This window comes from Podarcis vaucheri (assembly GCF_965113315.1).
Source record: "Podarcis vaucheri genome assembly, chromosome: 2".
NCBI classification, from domain to species: domain Eukaryota; kingdom Metazoa; phylum Chordata; class Lepidosauria; order Squamata; family Lacertidae; genus Podarcis; species Podarcis vaucheri.
This window is the reverse complement of record NC_138760.1, coordinates 82,603,186-82,622,217: the sequence shown is the minus strand read 5'-3', so window position 1 is coordinate 82,622,217 and position 19,032 is coordinate 82,603,186. Positions and strand designations below refer to the sequence as shown.

The following is a 19,032-nucleotide window of genomic DNA, read 5'->3' as shown; positions in this document are numbered from 1 at the left end:
CTTCAGCCTGCTCTCCCTTCTCTGCTGCTGGTCTTGTAAGATTAACAGGAAGTAGTGGATTCTGATAAAAAAAAATTAGCACTTAATTATATAAACTGAAATAAGTACCTCCTCCATTTTTTCCACAAAGGTATGGAAACCGCCAAACATTTCCTAAGCCAATCGCATAGCCAACACAGGACATAAGAAAGTCAAATTTCCCCTTCCAGGTGTCTCTGTCTGGAATATCTCCTTTTTTCTTCTGCACCTTGACCACAAGTGTCTTAGGCTTGTCATTGGTGATTGAGGCATCACTGAGTTCTGTGGAGATTTGTCCATCAGCTACTTTTGTTCCATTTGTTGCCATGTCTCTAGGTTTAGATGGAGAGGCTCTCGCAGCTGGACGAGAAATGTCAGCACCAGTCCACGTGGACAGCAGCTTTGCGGCTGTTGACTACCCAACCAAAGCTTGATGGGATTGTTAAAATAGCAGTGGGGGTGATGCTTGAGAGTGTTAAAATCCAAACAGGTATCTTGTAATAGGTGTCCGTATTGATCTGCAAAACAAGACCAGGAGATTTTTTAAATTGGGCCTTACACAGAAACGATCACAGTTAAATTCAAATCCTTTCAGTAACTTGTATTTTCAGATTGTGCCCTTGATCACAACCAGCCATGAAAGTGTACTTTTTATCTAAATACAGGAGTCCTTCTTGGAATGAGTGGGAGTTTAACTCATGACATTTGTCAACACCCAACAATTCACAAAACAAATGATGCACGGATAAATGCACAACACCATGTTTTTCAAAATTACACTCAAGTTTTTTTAAGTTATTAAAAAAAATACACGAGGAAGTAACAATCATAAAATGAAGACAAAAGGAAGAAGCCTTGTGGGTGAGGAGCTCCCAGGTTCAGGAAATAGACCAGTTGCCTGTTCTTAATGGGGTTGCTCCCTTCCTGAAGGAGCATGTACATAGCTTGGGAGGTAGACGTATCCTCAGTGGCCAGGAATGCTTCCTTCCAGCATTGGCTGTTTCTGGGCAGGGAGAGTTTGGCCATAGTGTTGCAGGCCTTAGTAACCTCTAGATGGGACTACTGTTGTGTGCTCGACATGGACCTACCCTTGAGGCTGGTTCAGAAATTACAGATGCTGCTGAATGCTGCACCCTGGAACAGTTCTGCATCAGCATATTACTGGAAACTGCAATGGCTAAGCTCAAGGTATTATTATTTGTGTTTAAAGGAACAGGTTACCTGAAAGACTGCCTTATACACCAGCCAGATCACTGTGATCATCTAGAGAAGCCACATATTCCTTTATCTTCTACTTGATTCAAGGGTTTCAGCGTAGTGGCACTGATCTTATTGAAATTAGATGGACACCTACAATTCTGATGTTTTGTCATCCGTTGAAAACATTTTAATTTCTCAAATGTTTTAGATAATTAATTCTGTTTATTGTTAGTCATTTGGTTCTAGTTATGATTTTATCAATAGTGGTTGTACTTTTTTGGTGCCCACCACCACCATCACAATAGCTTTCTTATGAATTAGGTGGTTTAACCATATAAACAAAAAATAACTCAAATACTTGGTAAATCAAATAAATAAACAATAAAACCTTTAATCTTTTCTCAAAGGTTGGATTTTAAAGGGTTAGCAAATCATTACACTTTATGGACTGTTTAAGGCATTTGAACATAGGAAGCTGTCTTCCAAAGTCAGAACTTTGACCGATTTAGATCAGTATTATCTACTATGAATGACAGTGGCTCAATAGGATTTAAATCGAGTCTTTCTTGGGCCTACCTGAAGATGCCAAGGTCTGAGCCTGGGATCCTTTGTATGCAGAGCTTGTGCTTTGCCACTGAACTATGACTGGTCTCCTTGTGGGGTTGTGGGAACAGCTCCCTGGAAAGCTGCTCCCATACCACTAGGACACCATTCAGGTGTGTCTCAAGTATCTGAATGCAGGGTGCAATTATTTTGCTCTGCAAATTGGTCATAATGCTATTCTTACTTGAACAATGTAAGAAACAAAGGGAAACCTTCTTAGGATTCAGGTCTAACTTTGCACCTTAACTTGCATGTTCCCTTGATCGCTGCTGGATTTCTTTGAAGAAAAACAAACAGGCAATATGCATGCCAACAAGTATACTTTATGGTTATGATAATACAATATTGTTTAATGGCATTAATAATTGCTTTTGTAGCACACATTTCAGGTAAATGAACCAAGACAAGGCAGAGAGAACCATCATAATCAGAAGCTGAAATTATCACAAATGTTGTGATCATTTCAGCTAGTGGTTTATAATGATCACATTATTTTTATGATACCTTTGTCACACTGTGTACTAATGGAATCACAGAATCGTTGAGTTGGAAGGGAGCCCAAGGGTCATCTAGTCCAACCTCATACAATGCAGTAATCTCAAGTAAAGCATCCCTGGCAGATAACCATCTAATGTCTGCTTAGAAACCTCCATCAAAGGAGAGTCCTCCCAAGGTATTTTACTTTGTTGCCCTTTCAGATAACTCCCATGCAAAAAAACCACACCAAACCACCAAATATTTATATTTTACAATGGACTGCACAGTAGCTGCCTATGCTTATAGCAATGAAACGAAAACTTTTTTAAATAGAACACGGATCCATAGGATAGTATCCAACTAAGCTCTACTCAAAGTAGCCCTGTTGGACTTAATAGACTTAAGTTAGTTCTGTCCATTAATTTCAATGGGTCTACTCTGAGTGGACCAGCATGGGTCTACTCTGAGTGGACCCATGCATTTCAACTTTCATTGTTTGAAAGAACTAGAAGATAAAATGAATATTTAGTATTAAGCATATAATGAATGCAAGCTTTGGTTTAAAAAAATAGCTCAGTGAATGCCTAATGGACAATTGTTGCACTGTCAGTATGACTGATGAGGAACCCATCAGTGATAAATTATAATCCAAATATATTAGCTTTTCAATTACAGCCTTCTGGCCATTATTTCCAATCAAAATGTCAGTAATCAGAACTCTTTTCTATAAATTATTAGCTAAACTGTTCTCTCCTTTATTCTACAGTTGCATCTCAGAGAAGCAGTGCTGTATTTAGACCAATCTTTTTGAATCTGCTGGGTAAAGAACAATTTAGCGTGCCTGCACTTTGTCCACCACTGCATTCAGTCACTGGTATCCAGCATTTTTAGAAATGTGTGTACCTCCATTTGAAGTACAAGCCCCTCTGCTTGTTGTGATTATATTACACAATCAAATCCATTTTATACACAGAATCTGGTAGAGTAAGACTTTGTAAAGACAAGTCATGCATTTTACTGGGACCAGCTCAAATTTTAACGAGATTTTCATGGGTCTCTGTAGTCCTCAATGTGTTGGGCTTCCTTTGCTCATCATAATCCACACTAGATTAAATTTTCACTTTACTGTGGTGGACTTCCATTTTATTTTATTGTCTTGTAAAAATTGATATTTCTTGCCTTTATTCCATTTGATCACACAGCAGGCAAAAAAGAAAATGGAAGGATGAGCCAATTAAGATGAAAAGGAAAAGATGAGCTGATGAAATGGAAGCATTTATTTCTTTTTTCCTTCCAAAGAGCATCACTTGCCTTGCAGTCATCTGGGTTTGTAAACATTACTGATTCACAAGTTCAAGTTGGAATTGGTTCTTTGGGAACTGTTATATTTCCCTATGTATGCTGATGAAGTACAGTAAAGGACATGGGAAGATAACCTTCCTTAACTTTTTTGATTGTTATTGTAAATGTGAAAAAAGAGGTTATAGTACTCAGATTCCACATGAGCACCAACATTTGCTAATAGCATTACCCTATTCTCAGGGGCAATGACACATTATTTGCATTCCCAAATTCCTCCTAAGGGCCTTTCTTTCAAATTTGAGTTCAGAATATTCTGTCCTGCCCCCAATTCATTTTTTTTAACCTAACAATCTAATTCAAAAAGGAGTGTAGATTTGTGTGTACAGAATATTGAGACACCTGCAAAAAATACCCACAATGACTGTGAGTTTCTTTATGGCATCACCGAATAATAGAAATGTGCCTGAAATAGCCAGTGCACAAATTTCTAGCACCACCTACTGATGAAAATTAGAAGGACAAATGAAGTGTTTCTTCTTTTTATCAGTACATTGTTATCAAGATTTCCAGTTTTGTTTTCCAGTTTAAAATAAGTGCAATATAAGTGCAATATTTGCTCAGATCTCCCAAATCACAATTTTTAGTATGCAAAATCATATTTTTAATTGATTAGGTATGAGAATTATGCAAAAACCTTTGCATAACTTTGTCCAACCCCTTTGCATAAAGCTCTAGTTCCAGAATGGCACTATTACCAAAATCTTTAACCAAACCAAGATGTTATTTATTGGGGCTTCCACCACAGTTCCTGTGAATAGCACTTTGTATTCAGGATTTAGACAAAAACAGTGAAATTTTGGTTAGAGTTGTTGACATACACAACACAAGCTTTTTCAACAACTAGAAAGAACTAAAACAGGACATTTAGTATTGACTCAGCCCTATATGCAATGTTAAAATAACTCTGGGCTTGAGAAATAAGCACCAGAAAGCTCTAAAAAGGAAGAATGAATGGCATACAATCCTGTCAAGGTTAGGGGAAACTTTAATAAATAAATTATGTCATCACATTCATGTATTTAAGAGGCAGGCACAGCCAAATAATAGATTAGCATTTATGAACTTAGCTCCATTAAAAAAATAAAAACATTTAATATGCCCTTCTACTGCTTTATGCTGCTCTTCTAAACTGTACTATTTTCATGTTTGTTTGTTTGTTTGTTTGTTTGTTTGTTTGTTTGTTTGAGGCACCCTGGAAACACATTTGGTAATATATGTGTTAATGTTGTTGTAGTTTAGCCGTTTAGTTGTGTCTGACTCTTCGTGACCCCATGGACCAGAGCACGCCAGGCACTCCTGTCTTCCACTGCCTCCCGCAGTTTGGTCAAACTCATGCTTGTAGCTTCGAGAACACTGTCCAACCATCTCGTCCTCTGTCGTCCCCTTCTCCTTGTGCCCTCCATCTTTCCCAACATCAGGGTTTTTCCAGGGAGTCTTTTCTTCTCATGAGGTGGCCAAAGTATTGGAGCCTCAGCTTCATGATCTGTCCTTCCAGTGACCACTCAGGGCTGATTTCCTTAAGAATGGATGCGTTTGATCTTCTTGCAGTCCATGGGACTCTCAAGAGTCTCCTCCAGCACCATAATTCAAAAGCATCAATTCTTCGGCGACCAGCCTTCTTTATGGTCCAGCTCTCACTTCCATACATCACTACTGGGAAAACTATAGCTTTAACTATACGGACCTTTGTCGGCAAGGTGATGTCTCTGCTTTTTAAGATGCTGTCTCCTATATGGGCCTTTGTTGGCACAATATGTGTTAATAATCATTTATAAATAATAACCAGCAACCCAGTGTGCAGGAAGTGAAATAACTTTAAACTACATTGGCGACAAAACTGAGAAATTCACTGCTGCCAAACCTTAAAACAACCCTGTCTATAATATGATGAAAAGTCAAGGTAAGATGGAAAATGTAACTAAAATAGTAGTTTACTGTTGACCAGTATAAGCAAAGATGTTACTATACAACAGAGTCAGCTTTCATACACTTCCTCAGCTGCATGGAAATTGCTTCCCTGTTGTGTTGATTACAGAAGACCAGTTGTTTCATCTTCTGTGGTCTCCCCTCATATCCAACAGCCTTCAAACACATAATTTTGGACACAGAACAGTGTCATCCAGAGATGGTGTTGAATATACTCATTAGGTTGCTAGGACTTTCTATGGAAACATTAGATGCAGTGAGAGACAGACTTAGGTCATACATTAGATGAAAATGCTTGGGAAAAGACTTGCACCACTGAAACAAACATGTCCACACGTCAGGGTCCATGCTCTTAAAACAATGCAGTGGTAGTTCAGAAACCTAGTACAGCTTAGTTATATGGAAGCAGGCATTTCTCAAGAAATTGAAGAAATTGCAGGAGTAGGAGAATTCATGTATATATTTGGTGGGAGTGCTTGATTGTTAACACAAGAAATGCTGGACCAGAAATGCTGACAATCTTAAGTGAATTAATTTACCCCTCAGTTGCTTCTTAGAAAAGTGTTTGAAGGTAACAATTCGGAAGTGAAATTTAAGGAATTACTAAAATTTCTAATATCTGCAGCACATCTACCCATTGCACAGAAGTGGAAGATACTCAAAACACTGGCTTCTTAAATGGTATTATTTGGTTTTGGAATTCCATTGAAAGCTGAACTCTTTTATTAGTCAAGTCAAACATAAAAGCTTGAGGCCACCTGAAACACTCAAGGTGCTAGGAACTGATTAAAAAGAACTACAAATGATTCTATTTCAGACTTTAGTGACAGCCATGAGATATATTTTTTTTAATATCTTAGGTTGGAAATGAGGAAGATCCTGAATTAGAAAAATGTACATGGTCTTTACCTTTGCATGTCTTGAGAACCATGAAAAACTAGGCCTTTAGTTCCCAAGGCTATATGAACGCTTTGTCTCAGACTGCCCTGATTCTCTCCAGCTCCTAGCAGAAATAAACCCCAGGCTTCACTGTCATGTCTCTCTACAGCAATTCAATTACTGCTTCCACTCCCGTTGGCTGCTTTACTGCTACACGAGTGACTCTTTATATTAGCTGCAGCTGGGCTAGCTGGTGCCTAAAGGCACGGTCGGAAGGAGCAATGGCAAAGACTTTGCATAAAGACGGAGAGTCAAAGCCTGTATGTTTTCTTCATATTAAGGTCATCTTTGCATCTGCAGAGGAATACTATTGTCAGTATTAGATTAATATTGTCCTGTCCTTTTAAATGGGAACTGCTAGTCCAGTCTCTCACAAATGCGGAGGAAACACTTTGTAAGTTAGAGATACAATGGCATTCATTGCCTTTAAAATTACCGTAAGTGACTCTTTTTACCCTCAGTCTGTTTAGGATTGCCAGCTTGCAGCCCAAAGAACCTTCCTTTAGTTGAATGTCCTGCCCCCACCCCAAAGGATAGTGGTTACAGTTTCTCCCACCCTCCCCATCATTCAATCCACTTACACATCCTCCCTGTGTTAGGAAAGCAAGAGATTACAGAGGAACAACTTTATCTGTCAACAATGAGTCAGGTCCCTTTTAATTATGCTTGGATTTAATGCCCCCCCCCCAACACTTAGTTCTCTTGGATCAGTTTTGTGGGGGAGAAATGACTAACAAATTTAAATAACAATAATAATATTTCAGTATGTCTTTAGATGCTTTCTTATTCAGCTTTTACAAGGCTAGCTCAACAGAGACATTGCTTAGCTTGTATTTCATGACTAGTGACTGCTGGAAGATGGGGATTAAGAACTGTTTTCCCCAGGGTGGTTCCTTGAAGGACACTGGCTCACCCATATGGGCATCCAAGATGCAGAGCTCCATGGCCAATAATGTATGTACAGTGCCTGGAATCACAGATAGACTGTTCTACTGAAGTAAGAGGAAACCAGAACTTATAATTTCTGTCCCTCCAATACATAGGAGAGATAAGAGAGAATTAATGAGTCATAAAACAGCTGCTCATTCTTGGCTGACCACCTATAAGAGGAAGACAAAACCTTAAGCTTCTCCCCCCCCCCAAAAAAAGGAAGAAGTTGTATCAAGACATGGCACCCTGTAGCCTAACAGCATGTTAGAAAGTCAGTACTTCCAGAGGCAACATTGCCGTAATAAAATTAGACCATAGTACAGAGCATCCCCTCTGGTGAGTACAAAGCACTAAAAAGATAACTTCCTCTCTTTTATGGCTGCAGGGATGCAGCAGCCTGCAGAGTCTGGCAGATGTAAAATGGGGACAGGCTTGCAGCATGTGGATGGAGCCTGCCTAACGGTTGCCCTTTGGCCCAGTCTGGTTTGTAGGAGGGCAAAGAGAATTTGCAGTGCTAAGAAGAGTTTTGTGTCCTTAATACTGTACAGGGCTCCTGCTGCACACCAGCTTGAACTGCAACAGCAACAGGCGTGTTTTTGAGGGGGAAAGATCTTACACGCTTGAACAGCTGCCCACCCTTTAGCTCCCTGTGTTTCAGATGGGATGTTTCCCCTCTCCCAGCTGCCACGACAGAGCTACCTAATATTGCCCTGACGAATGAGAGAGAGAAGACAAAACAGGCAGCCCATTATTTAGCTCCTAAATAGTGGCCTGGCCTAGCCATCCCTCCTCTTTCTATGGCCAACTTTTTATTGGCACCCTAAATTGCCATCACAGGTTTACTCACAAACCATCTTTGCCTGAGGGGAACAGTTTTCAAAAGGCCTTTCCCCCCCTCTAGCTTGTCTCCTGCCTTTTTATTATAGTTTTAATATATGAAGTTCTGTGTAAACTGCTTTAGAATGTTCACCTGAAAAACAGGATATAAACAACTTGAATGAATATAACAATCCTCACCCAACTTTGTTGTGTGATGTTACCACCGGAAGCAAGCAAGCAGAACATGTTTTCTTCTTCTGACTCTGTTTCCTTCTCTCCTTCTTCTACATGTGGCAGTGTTCAACTAAGTTTTATTCAGAGAAGACACACTGAAATTAATGAACCTATATCAGTAGACCTACTCTGAGTAAAACTTAGTTGAATGCTACCCATGCTTCTTAGAGACTGAAGAAAGGTTCAAAGCTTCCTGTGTACATCCCTATACAGTGGTACCTCGGGTTAAGAACTGAATTCATTCTGGAGCTCCGTTCTTAACCTGAAACTGTTCTTAACCTGAAGCACCAATTTAGCTAATGGGGCCTTCTGGTGCCACCGTGCCACCGCTGCACGATTTCTGTTCTCATCCTGAAGCAAAGTTCTTAACCCGAGGTACTATTTCTGGGTTAGCGGAGTCTGTAACCTGAAGCGTCTGTAACCCGAGGTACCACTGTATAATATATATTGATTTGGGGCATCTTCCGTATATTTTCCATGTTGATAATACGTATCCTATTAATAATGATATGGTAAGTGGAGAGTGAAATCTAGCTATCAGCTTGAGCATAAATATCATATTTAATGTGAATTATTTTCCTGATAATTACTAATCAGCTTCATTTAATTGCATCAGAGAAGGAACTTTGAATTTGAAATGTGTGTGAACCTTTGATTGCCATTAGTCCCTGCCTGTATCCTAAGGAAGTTTCTAACACTCCACTTTAAATTCTCAGTTTAATTTATATGCAGATGACAGTATAACTTGCAAGGCACTCTGCAGATGTTGCTTGCTGGATGCTATGAACAGTGCTTTAAACACAAGCTGAGCTATCAGGCTGGCAAGTGCTTGCTAAGTGGTCCCAAAGTGCACATACAATCTACCCAGCATTCAGATGTGAATGCATTCATTTTGTGTCAGCAATCCTTTGCAGAATACAACAGAAGAAGAAGAAGAAGAAGAAGAAGAAGAAGAAGAAGAAGAAGAAGAAGACGACGACTTCCAGAATTACAATCTGGTGTTGTACAGAGATTTAAATGGATACATGAGATTTAACTGAAGTTGCCTTGTAAAAAGGGGTAATGAAAGCTAATTATACAAAAGAATTCAATTTTTTTGACCTGCCAAATGATCCACATGCTGTTAAAGTACATGCTCAGATTGTAAACTGCAGGTTCTTCTGAGAATTAATGGGCCAAATATTCTTCTATAGCACAGAAATGATAGTTTGTTTCATATACAGTTATTTAGCAAACAGCATTAATATTTAATGCTTAGGGATCCTGAAAATACACATTTCCTCCTTTTAATTTCCATCTCTCAAATAGTTTTCCAGCTGTAGTGCTCCTATCTACCACTGAACATACTGCCCTTGGCCAACTAACTCTTCAGCTACCTTATACCCAAGAAAGGAATGAATATTTAACATTGACTTCCAAGTGTGGGTGGTTGGGTGAAGATTAAGGGGTTCTCTCTATCCATTACGCCATGGTTCTGAAAACCGAGGGAGATAGTGGGATGAGGATCAAGATGCCTATTGAAGATGACGTTTTTCATAGATGCCTTGGTGTCAGCAAGATTCTGGGTAATGAGATTGTGTTGCTAGTCAACTGATTGCCCATGTCTCAACTTAAGTTGAATTTTCCAGATAAAAGAAATAATGTTTTATCTGGAAAATTCGGCTTAAGTTGAGTATGAGGAGAAAATGTACTGAAAAATCTGTTGTGGTGAGTTATATATTCAAGATTAAGGGATGTGCATGAGTGTAAATTTATACATTTTACAATGCTCTTTAATCACTGAATTCTCTGATTTCTAGCATATAACTGATTGTCTTCAAGTCTACCGAAGTCAATTAACACTTTGAACTGAGTCATAATTACTGAAGAGATACGAAGGAGAGAGACCAAAATGTTTTGCTTCTGACAGTGAGGAGACTGTAGCATATCCAGCATTGCTGCTAGCAGTTGCTATTTGGGGAAGTCATGCTATCCTGTCTGCACTGTGATGCTGTGCTCCATTTCTAGCCACTAGAAGAGTGACACCTTAGTTTTGGAGCAGCACTGCCAATGCTGAAATCTAAGTTCAGGCTCTGAGGCCTGAAAAAAACTAAACCTTGGAAGAATGTAGTTCACTTCTCACACTGGCAAAATATGTTCCAGTCTGATCAGGAAGGTTGAGAGCAGAAACTTTCTGTTCATACTTTAAGGGAAAGCTTGTACTAGGAGCCAAACTACATGCTAAATTAACCATCCTTTTCAAAAAAGACATGATTAAGTTGGCCAGTTTTATTTTGTACAGCACCCTTCAGGGTAGAATAAGAGCTATAGTTTTGGGATGGAAAATGGGTGTGAGCCCCCCAGTCTTGCCTGGGAGTGTGATCCAGATGCATAGCTGACTTCTTTTCCAAATAAAAGAGACCAACGTAAACATGGTTTTTAATAGTTGTAGATAGGTAGCCGTGTTGGTCTGCCATAGTCAAAATAAAAAAAATTCCTTCCAGTAGCACCTTAAAGACCAACTAAGCTTTCGTGTGCATGCACACTTCTTCAGATACACTGAAACAGAAGTTGCCAGATCCTTCTATATAGTGAGAAGGTGGGGAGGGGTGTTACTCAGAAGGGTGGTGGGAATGGGAGATAGGCAGATAGCTGAGAGAGCCTGTTGACGACTCTTAACGACTGTAATAGGTCTTACAGGAAAAGGCAAGGGGTGAGAAGGTGAGAAATGGTTTAGTCATATGACTAAATCTGAAGAAGTGTGCATGCACACGAAAGCTCATACCAAGAACTAACTTAGTTGGTCTTTAAGGTGCTACTGGAAGGATTTTTTTTTATTTTGACTATGGTTTTTAATAGTTGTGTCTAACATAACATGCAATTGGGCCCTTGTTAACCAGATATAGGAGTGTTTATGATTAGTCAGAGGAGACTAATGCCATTTCAGCAAATATATCTCTGCTCCAGGACAGAGAGTAGAAGTCTTGCCCTTTAAGCTCTTTGCTGAATTACAGAATGAGACTGGTTTGCTCAGCATGGCAGTGTGGCAATATATGCAGTGGTGCAAAAGCAGCATGACTTAATTTGGCACAGATGCTTGGAAATAGTGGCTGCCTTTGGTTTGGGGTCATCCCCCGCCCCGTTTCTTTGAACCATTGAAAACCATATATGTTCAACAATATATTTGCTAGTGCTTGTGTGATGCAGACATTATATCAGGCTTCCTCAACCTCGGCCGTCCAGATGTTTTGAGACCATATATGAAAGCCATAAAAAGGACAGACACAGACACACACACTCATGATCTCATGACCTCTTGACCCTCATAACTAATAAGAGCTATCTAAAAATGGTGACTCCAGATAAATTTGCAAATATTTGGCAGAAGTTTCTTTTGGCTATTTCATATAGTCCAATGCCCTGCAATGCAGGAATTCTGCCCACAGCGATCCCTGGGCAGGTTTGAACCACCAACCTACTGGTTAACAGCCAGACACACTGGCTCATTGTGCCACATACTCAAATATTGTTCTCTGACACTTTCTCCAGTTTGCTGCTTTCCCCCCTTCTAGGTTACACTACACACACTTTCAATATAAACTCTGGTTTTGGTCCTTCTCTCTAGCTGCAAGTAGAGGGAGGGAGGGAGGAGGGAAGCCCCTATTTGCTTCTCCCACAGAGCCCCTTCCTTTGTTCTCCTTACTCCTTACACTTTGCCAGGAGGCTAACCTGACTTGGTTAGCTTTTAACACTTGCTGGCTCCAGAGATTAGATGTATCTAGCACTCAGCTGAACACCCCAAGTCTTGATTAAATCCTAACGCTTATTGGATTTGGGAGTTGAGAGGGGTTTGACATCCCTGAACTCATAACAATATACTTACTATATGTTATATCCCTTTTCTAGCTGCTAAGGTAAGACCAACAATTTCATAATGATTGTGATTGTTATTTGATACATTGGACTAATGCAATCCAATTTGCAGGAGGGGAGTGTTCTGTTCATATGTTTTGTATAATCTTTTATGATGGCTCAAGGCTATGACAATAAATTAAAAACATATGACAGTCCTATTATAAACACAGGGGAGGGAGGGAGGACGATTTTGTTTGGCCTGAGTGCAAGAAATTGGAGCTGAAAAGCAACTGAATGTGACTGTTACCTTTTCAGCTACCAATTCAAGTTAAACCCAAATTTCTTTTTTTCCTCCCCTTTTCTTTTGATCCTCAGGCTTCAATCCAAACCTTTGGGTTTAAATGGGATTTCATTTTGAAATGAAAGCAGTTTAAATGGAAACAAGAAATCTCCACCTCCTGCCAAATTGGGAATTTAAAACTGTGTGCTGCTGAAGTGTCTAGCAATCTTGGTAAGTTTCTGGCTTGAAGTGATAAGGACAAACAATCAGTAAGCTTGCTCTGAAGGTAAGAGATAAACCGAAGCAGTGCCTTTCATCTCACTTCAAAAAGTAGGAGCTCAAGATAAGTTTTTATATATTTTGCAAGAGGTCAATAGGTGAAAACTGGCCTTCTTTTGCTTTGCATGCTGATTGAATTTCATTAATATATTGACAAAGCAACACACGTTCCTTTTTTCTCCATTTATTTCAACACTACGTCCATTTTTCACAGAGCTTTCAGCTGCCACAATTTCTCCATGAAGCTGCTGTAATAAAAGGGTATTTTAAATAAAACATATATTACTGAATATGGCAGTTCTGAAACGCCTTTCTCCAAAATAACCTTGTTGAAATGAATAAGACAATACTAGAGGTAAGGCTGTATTCTACCATTTGATAGCAGAGCAGTCGCTACAGAAAACACAAGCTCCATAGGCCACTAACTAGAAGGGAAGCTATTACCAGTATGTTTAGAACAATTCTGATTATTTAAGTAAAACTTAAAAATAAAAGCTTTGATGGTGTAGCTAATGCTAGCAAGCAGCTGATACTTTCTGCAATTAACTATTCACATTTCCCTTCCAAAAAGGAACAGCTGAGGTTGGCGCACCTTACAGATAATTTCAGTGCATTCTCCTTGGGATCATGTCTTGCACTGAATTTTATTTGGAGATTCACAAGTGAGCCCTAAGGTGTTATCATTATTTTCCTTCATATGCAGTAGATTCTGCATTCCTATGGTTGGAATGCTGCACAGCCCTTATGTTGGTTCAAAACCAGTCTATATGATATTTTCCTACTCTCAATTTTAGTGAAAACAAACAACAGGCAGAGTTTATTTGTTGTTGGTTCTCTGTACATAATGGAAATACTTGAATGCCACTCCAGATTTAAAATACTGTAAGCCCCACTGATTTCTACAGAAGCATTAAGCATATACCTGTATTTGTATGTCTTACATTGGAATCAATGGATTCAAAAGCAGAGTGGTCCAGCACGTAGTCCAATGGCGACATGCAGCCCTCAAGGCCAATTTTGATGGTTCTCAGCAACATTTGATGCTCCCTGCAGCCCGTGTGCTGGTAAGCAAGGTGCTGGGCTTTGGGAAGGAGGTATGGGGGCTCTGATAAGGTCCTAAAGGCCTCCTGTCTCCTTCCTCAAATCTAGTTAGCACTTTCCCAGCTTTGGAAAGGAGATAGGAAGGCTCTAGGACTCTGCCAGATGCTTGCAGCTCCTACTCAAAGCTTAGCCAGCTTTGGGAAGGCAGCATGAAGTGTGTGTGTGTGTGTGTGTGTGTGTGTCAAATTCTGCTCTCACTCTGCCTCCCATGCAACAAAGCTGTGTGCAACCCTTGGGTTCTGTGTACTCTTGCAGCCCATTTGGTATGAAAAGTTGGACTGCCCTGGTTTAAAAGCACTTAACTTCATCTGGATTGTGTTCTCCCAACACCCTTTCTTTCTTTAATATACATGCATTTAGGGTATAACCCTATACATAGTTTCCCTTGGAATAAACCCCATTCTGAACAGATATGTCTAAGATGGTGCTGTTAGAAGACATGGAAAAGAATCTCACTTTAAGTGGTTTAACCTAATTTACACGTCCTGAAGTAATTCACTGCCCTAATTCACATGTAATTTTCCTTAGGATTTTGCATTTCACCGGATTTTGCAATAAAGTTCTTGGCTCAAAAACAGTACAAGAATGTGCAAAAGCTTTCACAATTTCAGGGTAAAATAAATTTAGAGATGTGTATGTTGATATAAAATACACACTGAATATGTATTTTGGGGATAAAATATGAATTTAAAGATACATTTAAAACAACAACAACAGCCTAGAGTTTAACATGGCATTAGGAAGGATTTTTCAATTAACACATGCAATTCAGAGACAGGCCACAAAAAAGCAGCAATCCTATACCCACTTCGATGGGACTATGCCCCACTGAATTAATGAACACTGGGATAGAGAATGGATACTTTTTCTTTGAAGATGACAAGATCTTAAATCAGAGGAATTTTCACTAGACTCTCCAACTCTGCCTCTTTTTGGATTCTCCCACAGTATTTCTGAAGATTACTTGGCCAGCTTTGGTAGAATGGACTTGCATAATATTTTTTCTAATCCCTTTTACCCTTTTTCATCGGTGCCCTTTCCCTACACTCTAGAAATTCACACGGAAAATTACTGAATGCATTTTTCAAAAAGGTATTATTTTGCGCTTTCTCTGGAGGACGACAGTTGCCTTTGGTTGTTATGGTGCAGTAATTGTGAATGAACTAATTAGCATAATAAATTAGCCTGTGAATAAATGCATCTAATTCCAACTTGGAAATCAGACCTGCAATGGGAAACATATACCCCAGCACATAACTAAATGACCAGTTGCTTAGATTATTCCAGTCCTAATTAAACTTTGCTCTTTATCTTAAAAGTATTACTGCTTTGGTTTGCACCTCCCAATTTTTGGTCTATGCAATGCTTCTCCCCATGCCTCATATTCTCTCTTTGTGGTGCAATACAAATATATAATCTATTAGAAGTGGGGAAGATTGGATGATGGTCATTCCAGGCTTGTGGATTGGGATTAATTAATTAATTAATTGAGAATATTTATACACCACCCATCTGACTGGGTTTTGCCAGCCACTCTGGGCAGGTTGCAGCATATATAGAACATAGTAAAATATGTTTCAGTATACTTCCCACCCTAGAATTCTATGATTCTAGATAGGGATTTTTTGAATATCTTAGCACTGAGCTTACTTGGACAGATCCACCCCCCCCAATTCTGTCATTTTTTACCTGTTCCTCTGAAAACTCTTCTTGTATATTACATGTATTATACAGATATTATACTCCATGTTTCTCAAAGTAATCAGCACATAAACAGATACCTGCACCAATGCATAAAGGTAAAGGTAAAGGTAAAGGTACCCCTGCCCGAACGGGCCAGTCTTGACAGACTCTGGGGTTTGTGCGCCCATCTCACATCTATAGGCCGGGGGCCAGCGCTGTCCGGAGACACTTCCGGGTCACGTGGCCAGCGTGACAAAGCTGCATCTGGCGAGCCAGCGCAGCACACGGAACGCCGTTTACCTTCCCGCTGGTAAGCGGTACCTATTTATCTACTTGCACCCGGGGGTGCTTTCGAACTGCTAGGTTGGCAGGCGCTGGGACCAAGCAGCGGGAGCGCACCCCGCCGCGGGGATTCGAACCGCCGACCGTGCGATCGGCAAGCCCTAGGCGCTGAGGCTTTTACCCACAGCGCCACCCGCGTCCCCCACACCAATGCATATAACTGCATAAAATACTCATCTTGGTTCTTATATACATTTTAAATGTATAATAAATGTACACATCTGTTTTGTATATAATCTTGTGTATAATTAGTTCAACATTTTATGAGCGGCTTGGTCAAACTTGAGACAAGACGTGGTCATATGCAGGCCAGCGTCAATTGGGTTAGAACTGCCAAATTCAGGGTATAAATCTGTTTAAAATTTCCGAGCACAATTCAAAGTGTTGGTGCTGACCTTTAAAGCCCTAAACGGCCTCGGTCCTATATACTTGAAGGAGCGTCTCCACCCCCATCGTTCAGCCCGGACATTGAGATCCAGCGCCAAGGGCCTTCTGGTGGTTCCCTCATTGCAAGATGTGAGGTTACAGGGAACCAGACATAGGGCCTTCTTGGTACTGGCACCCACCTTGTGGAATGCCCTCCCATCAGATGTCAAGGAAATAAGCAGCTATCCTATTTTTAAAAGAAATCTGAAGGCAGCCCTGTTTAGGGAAGTTTTTTATATTTAATGCTGTATTGTTTTTAACACTCAATTGGGAGCCACCCAGAGTGGCTGGGGAAACTCAGCTAGATGGGTGGGGTATAAATAATAAATTATTATAATTATTATATTATTATATTATTATTCCTCTTCCATTACTAAACTTAGGATATAATTTTTTTGCACATAACATGGAGGAAAGTCCTTTGTGGTTTGTGCCTTATCATGCAATATTTATTCAAATTTCCAGTATAGTATAATAATATTTCCCCAGTAGTTACACACTGATCCTACTGAAAGATAAACAGTAATTTGTGATTGATCACACTGTATATCAATCTAACTTATTAAAATATCAAAAACAAAATCTAGTGAAAAATCAGGTTTTTTAAAAAATAATTTAATAAACTATTTGCAATTAATCATCAGCCAGGAAAGTCACATAGCAATGTTATGTTCATACTAAGGATAATTTTTCAGAAATTTCTGAGCTTTGAGAAAACTAAGCTCTCTTTTTAAGCATTCCTAATTTTTATGAACTATTCATGTTTGTGCAGTGAGGGGCAACATGACTGCCTATAATTGCTATTCCAGCTGCAATTAACCATATGCAGATGCTTTCCCATGGAAATGTTTTGTGCTAAGACTTAATTAGGCTCCCTGATTCAATGGCAATTAAGGATACCATTCCTTGCATTCCACCTTAAAGGAACTGTCCAAAATAAAACATGTCATGAAGAAATTAAAGGACATTCTAGCGTTAGCAACATATAAACCATAAGCACAGTGTTTGCTTCTATGTTTATTCCATAAAGACATAAATCAGTATAGGATCATAAGAGAACTTAAAATCTTAAAACCATTTAGTGTCTAATTAATTTTTTTTTAATGTAGACCTTCTAAAACAAAGAACCTCTGAACAGCAAAGTAACTGAACACACTTTCTTTAAACTCAGACAGAAATCTGAAATATGGAAGATTCTCAAATTATATGGAACCTTTGAGTGGACCAACCTGCTAAACATTTTGACAAGAGCCTAACATTTAAATCAAGATGCCGGCGAAAGAGAAGGCCATGATGCAAGAGCTGGCTGGACTTTATACAGGGTCAGAAGAGAGTGATAGCATCCTTGGCATCCATTGCCAAACGAGGGTGGAGTTCATGGTAATCATCTCTAGAGCTAAGATCTTGCCCCGAGTTATTTAGCTCCTAATTTCTAAGCTATATGGAAAAATATCCAGATTTATGGTAAAAGCATGGTTGGACTGTAAAATAGCATGTAGCCCCTGAAAAACACATTTTCATATATATATTTGTAGAAATTTTTTGATGTTTACTTTTAGTGTGTGCTTGTCATGCGTTTGGGTGGGAAATATTGCATTGGGAGTCTATGAGAGGAAGTAGAATTAAGTAGCTCACAGCTGCCTTACATTTCTCCCATCCCAGGGCACCTTGTTTGCCATGTCGCCAATAGATGGGTTTTGAGCATCTCATTTTCCAAGCATCCTGTCCCAGCAGTCAGCCAGTTTCAAGTGTATGTACCTGGTGTTGGCCTCCCAAGACCATTGTGCTTGGAGGTGTTATCAAGCACAGGTTTAAAAAAGGTAAAGAGACCCCTAACCATTAGGTCCAGTCATGACCGACTCTGGGGTTAGAAAAGCTAAAACACAGAATGAACTCAGGCTTGCTAGAGAGGTTAAAAACAACAAAAAAGGTTTTTATGGGTATGTTCATAGCAAAAGGAAGAACAAAGAAACAGTGGGGTCACTCAGAGGAGAAGATGGGGAAATGCAAACAGGGGACACAGAAAGGGCTGAACTCCTCAGTCTTCTTTGCCTCAGTCTTCTCCGATAAAGAAAACAATGCCCGACCTGAAGAATTTGGAGCAAATGATTCAGCAGAGGAAACACAGCCCAGAATAACTAAGGAGATAGTACAAGAATACTTGGCTAGTTTAGATGTATTCAAGTCTCCAGGGCCAGATGGAACTGCATCCAAGAGTATTAAAAGAACTGGCAGATGTGATCTCAGAACCACTGGCAGTCATCTTTGAGAATGCCTGGAGAACAGGCGAAGTCCCGGCAGACTGGAGGAGGGCAAATGTTGTCCCTATTTTCAAAAAGGGGAAAAGAGAGGACCCAAATAATTACCGCCCAGTCAGTCTGACATCAATACCAGGGAAGATTCTGGAGCAGATCATTAAGCAAACAGTCTGTGAGCACCTAGAAAGGAATGCTGTGATCACCAATAGTCAGCATGGATTTCTGAAAAATAAGTCATGTCAGACTAACCTGATCTCATTTTTTGACAGAATTACAAGCCTGGTAGACGAAGGGAACACAGTGGATGTAGCCTACCTTGAT

General features: G+C 39.7%; 1 protein-coding gene and 1 long non-coding RNA gene across 3 annotated transcripts in view; one reads left to right on the top strand and one right to left on the bottom strand.

The window, feature by feature from the left end:
* The window catches only part of SLC6A1 (solute carrier family 6 member 1), a 77,669-nt gene that overhangs the window by 21,941 nt on the left and 36,696 nt on the right, over positions 1–19,032 (bottom strand). For both annotated transcript variants that reach the window (XM_082211948.1, XM_082211949.1), the window contains exon 2: positions 109–536. In XM_082211948.1, coding sequence (XP_082068074.1) covers positions 109–346 — 238 coding nt within the window. In that variant the 5' untranslated portion in view covers positions 347–536. The remainder of the gene's footprint in view (positions 1–108; positions 537–19,032) is intronic.
* On the top strand, positions 11,989–18,044 carry LOC309526087. The gene is made up of 3 exons (XR_014216652.1): positions 11,989–12,401; positions 12,718–12,853; positions 17,563–18,044. It is a non-coding gene; the product is annotated as an uncharacterized lncRNA (long non-coding RNA).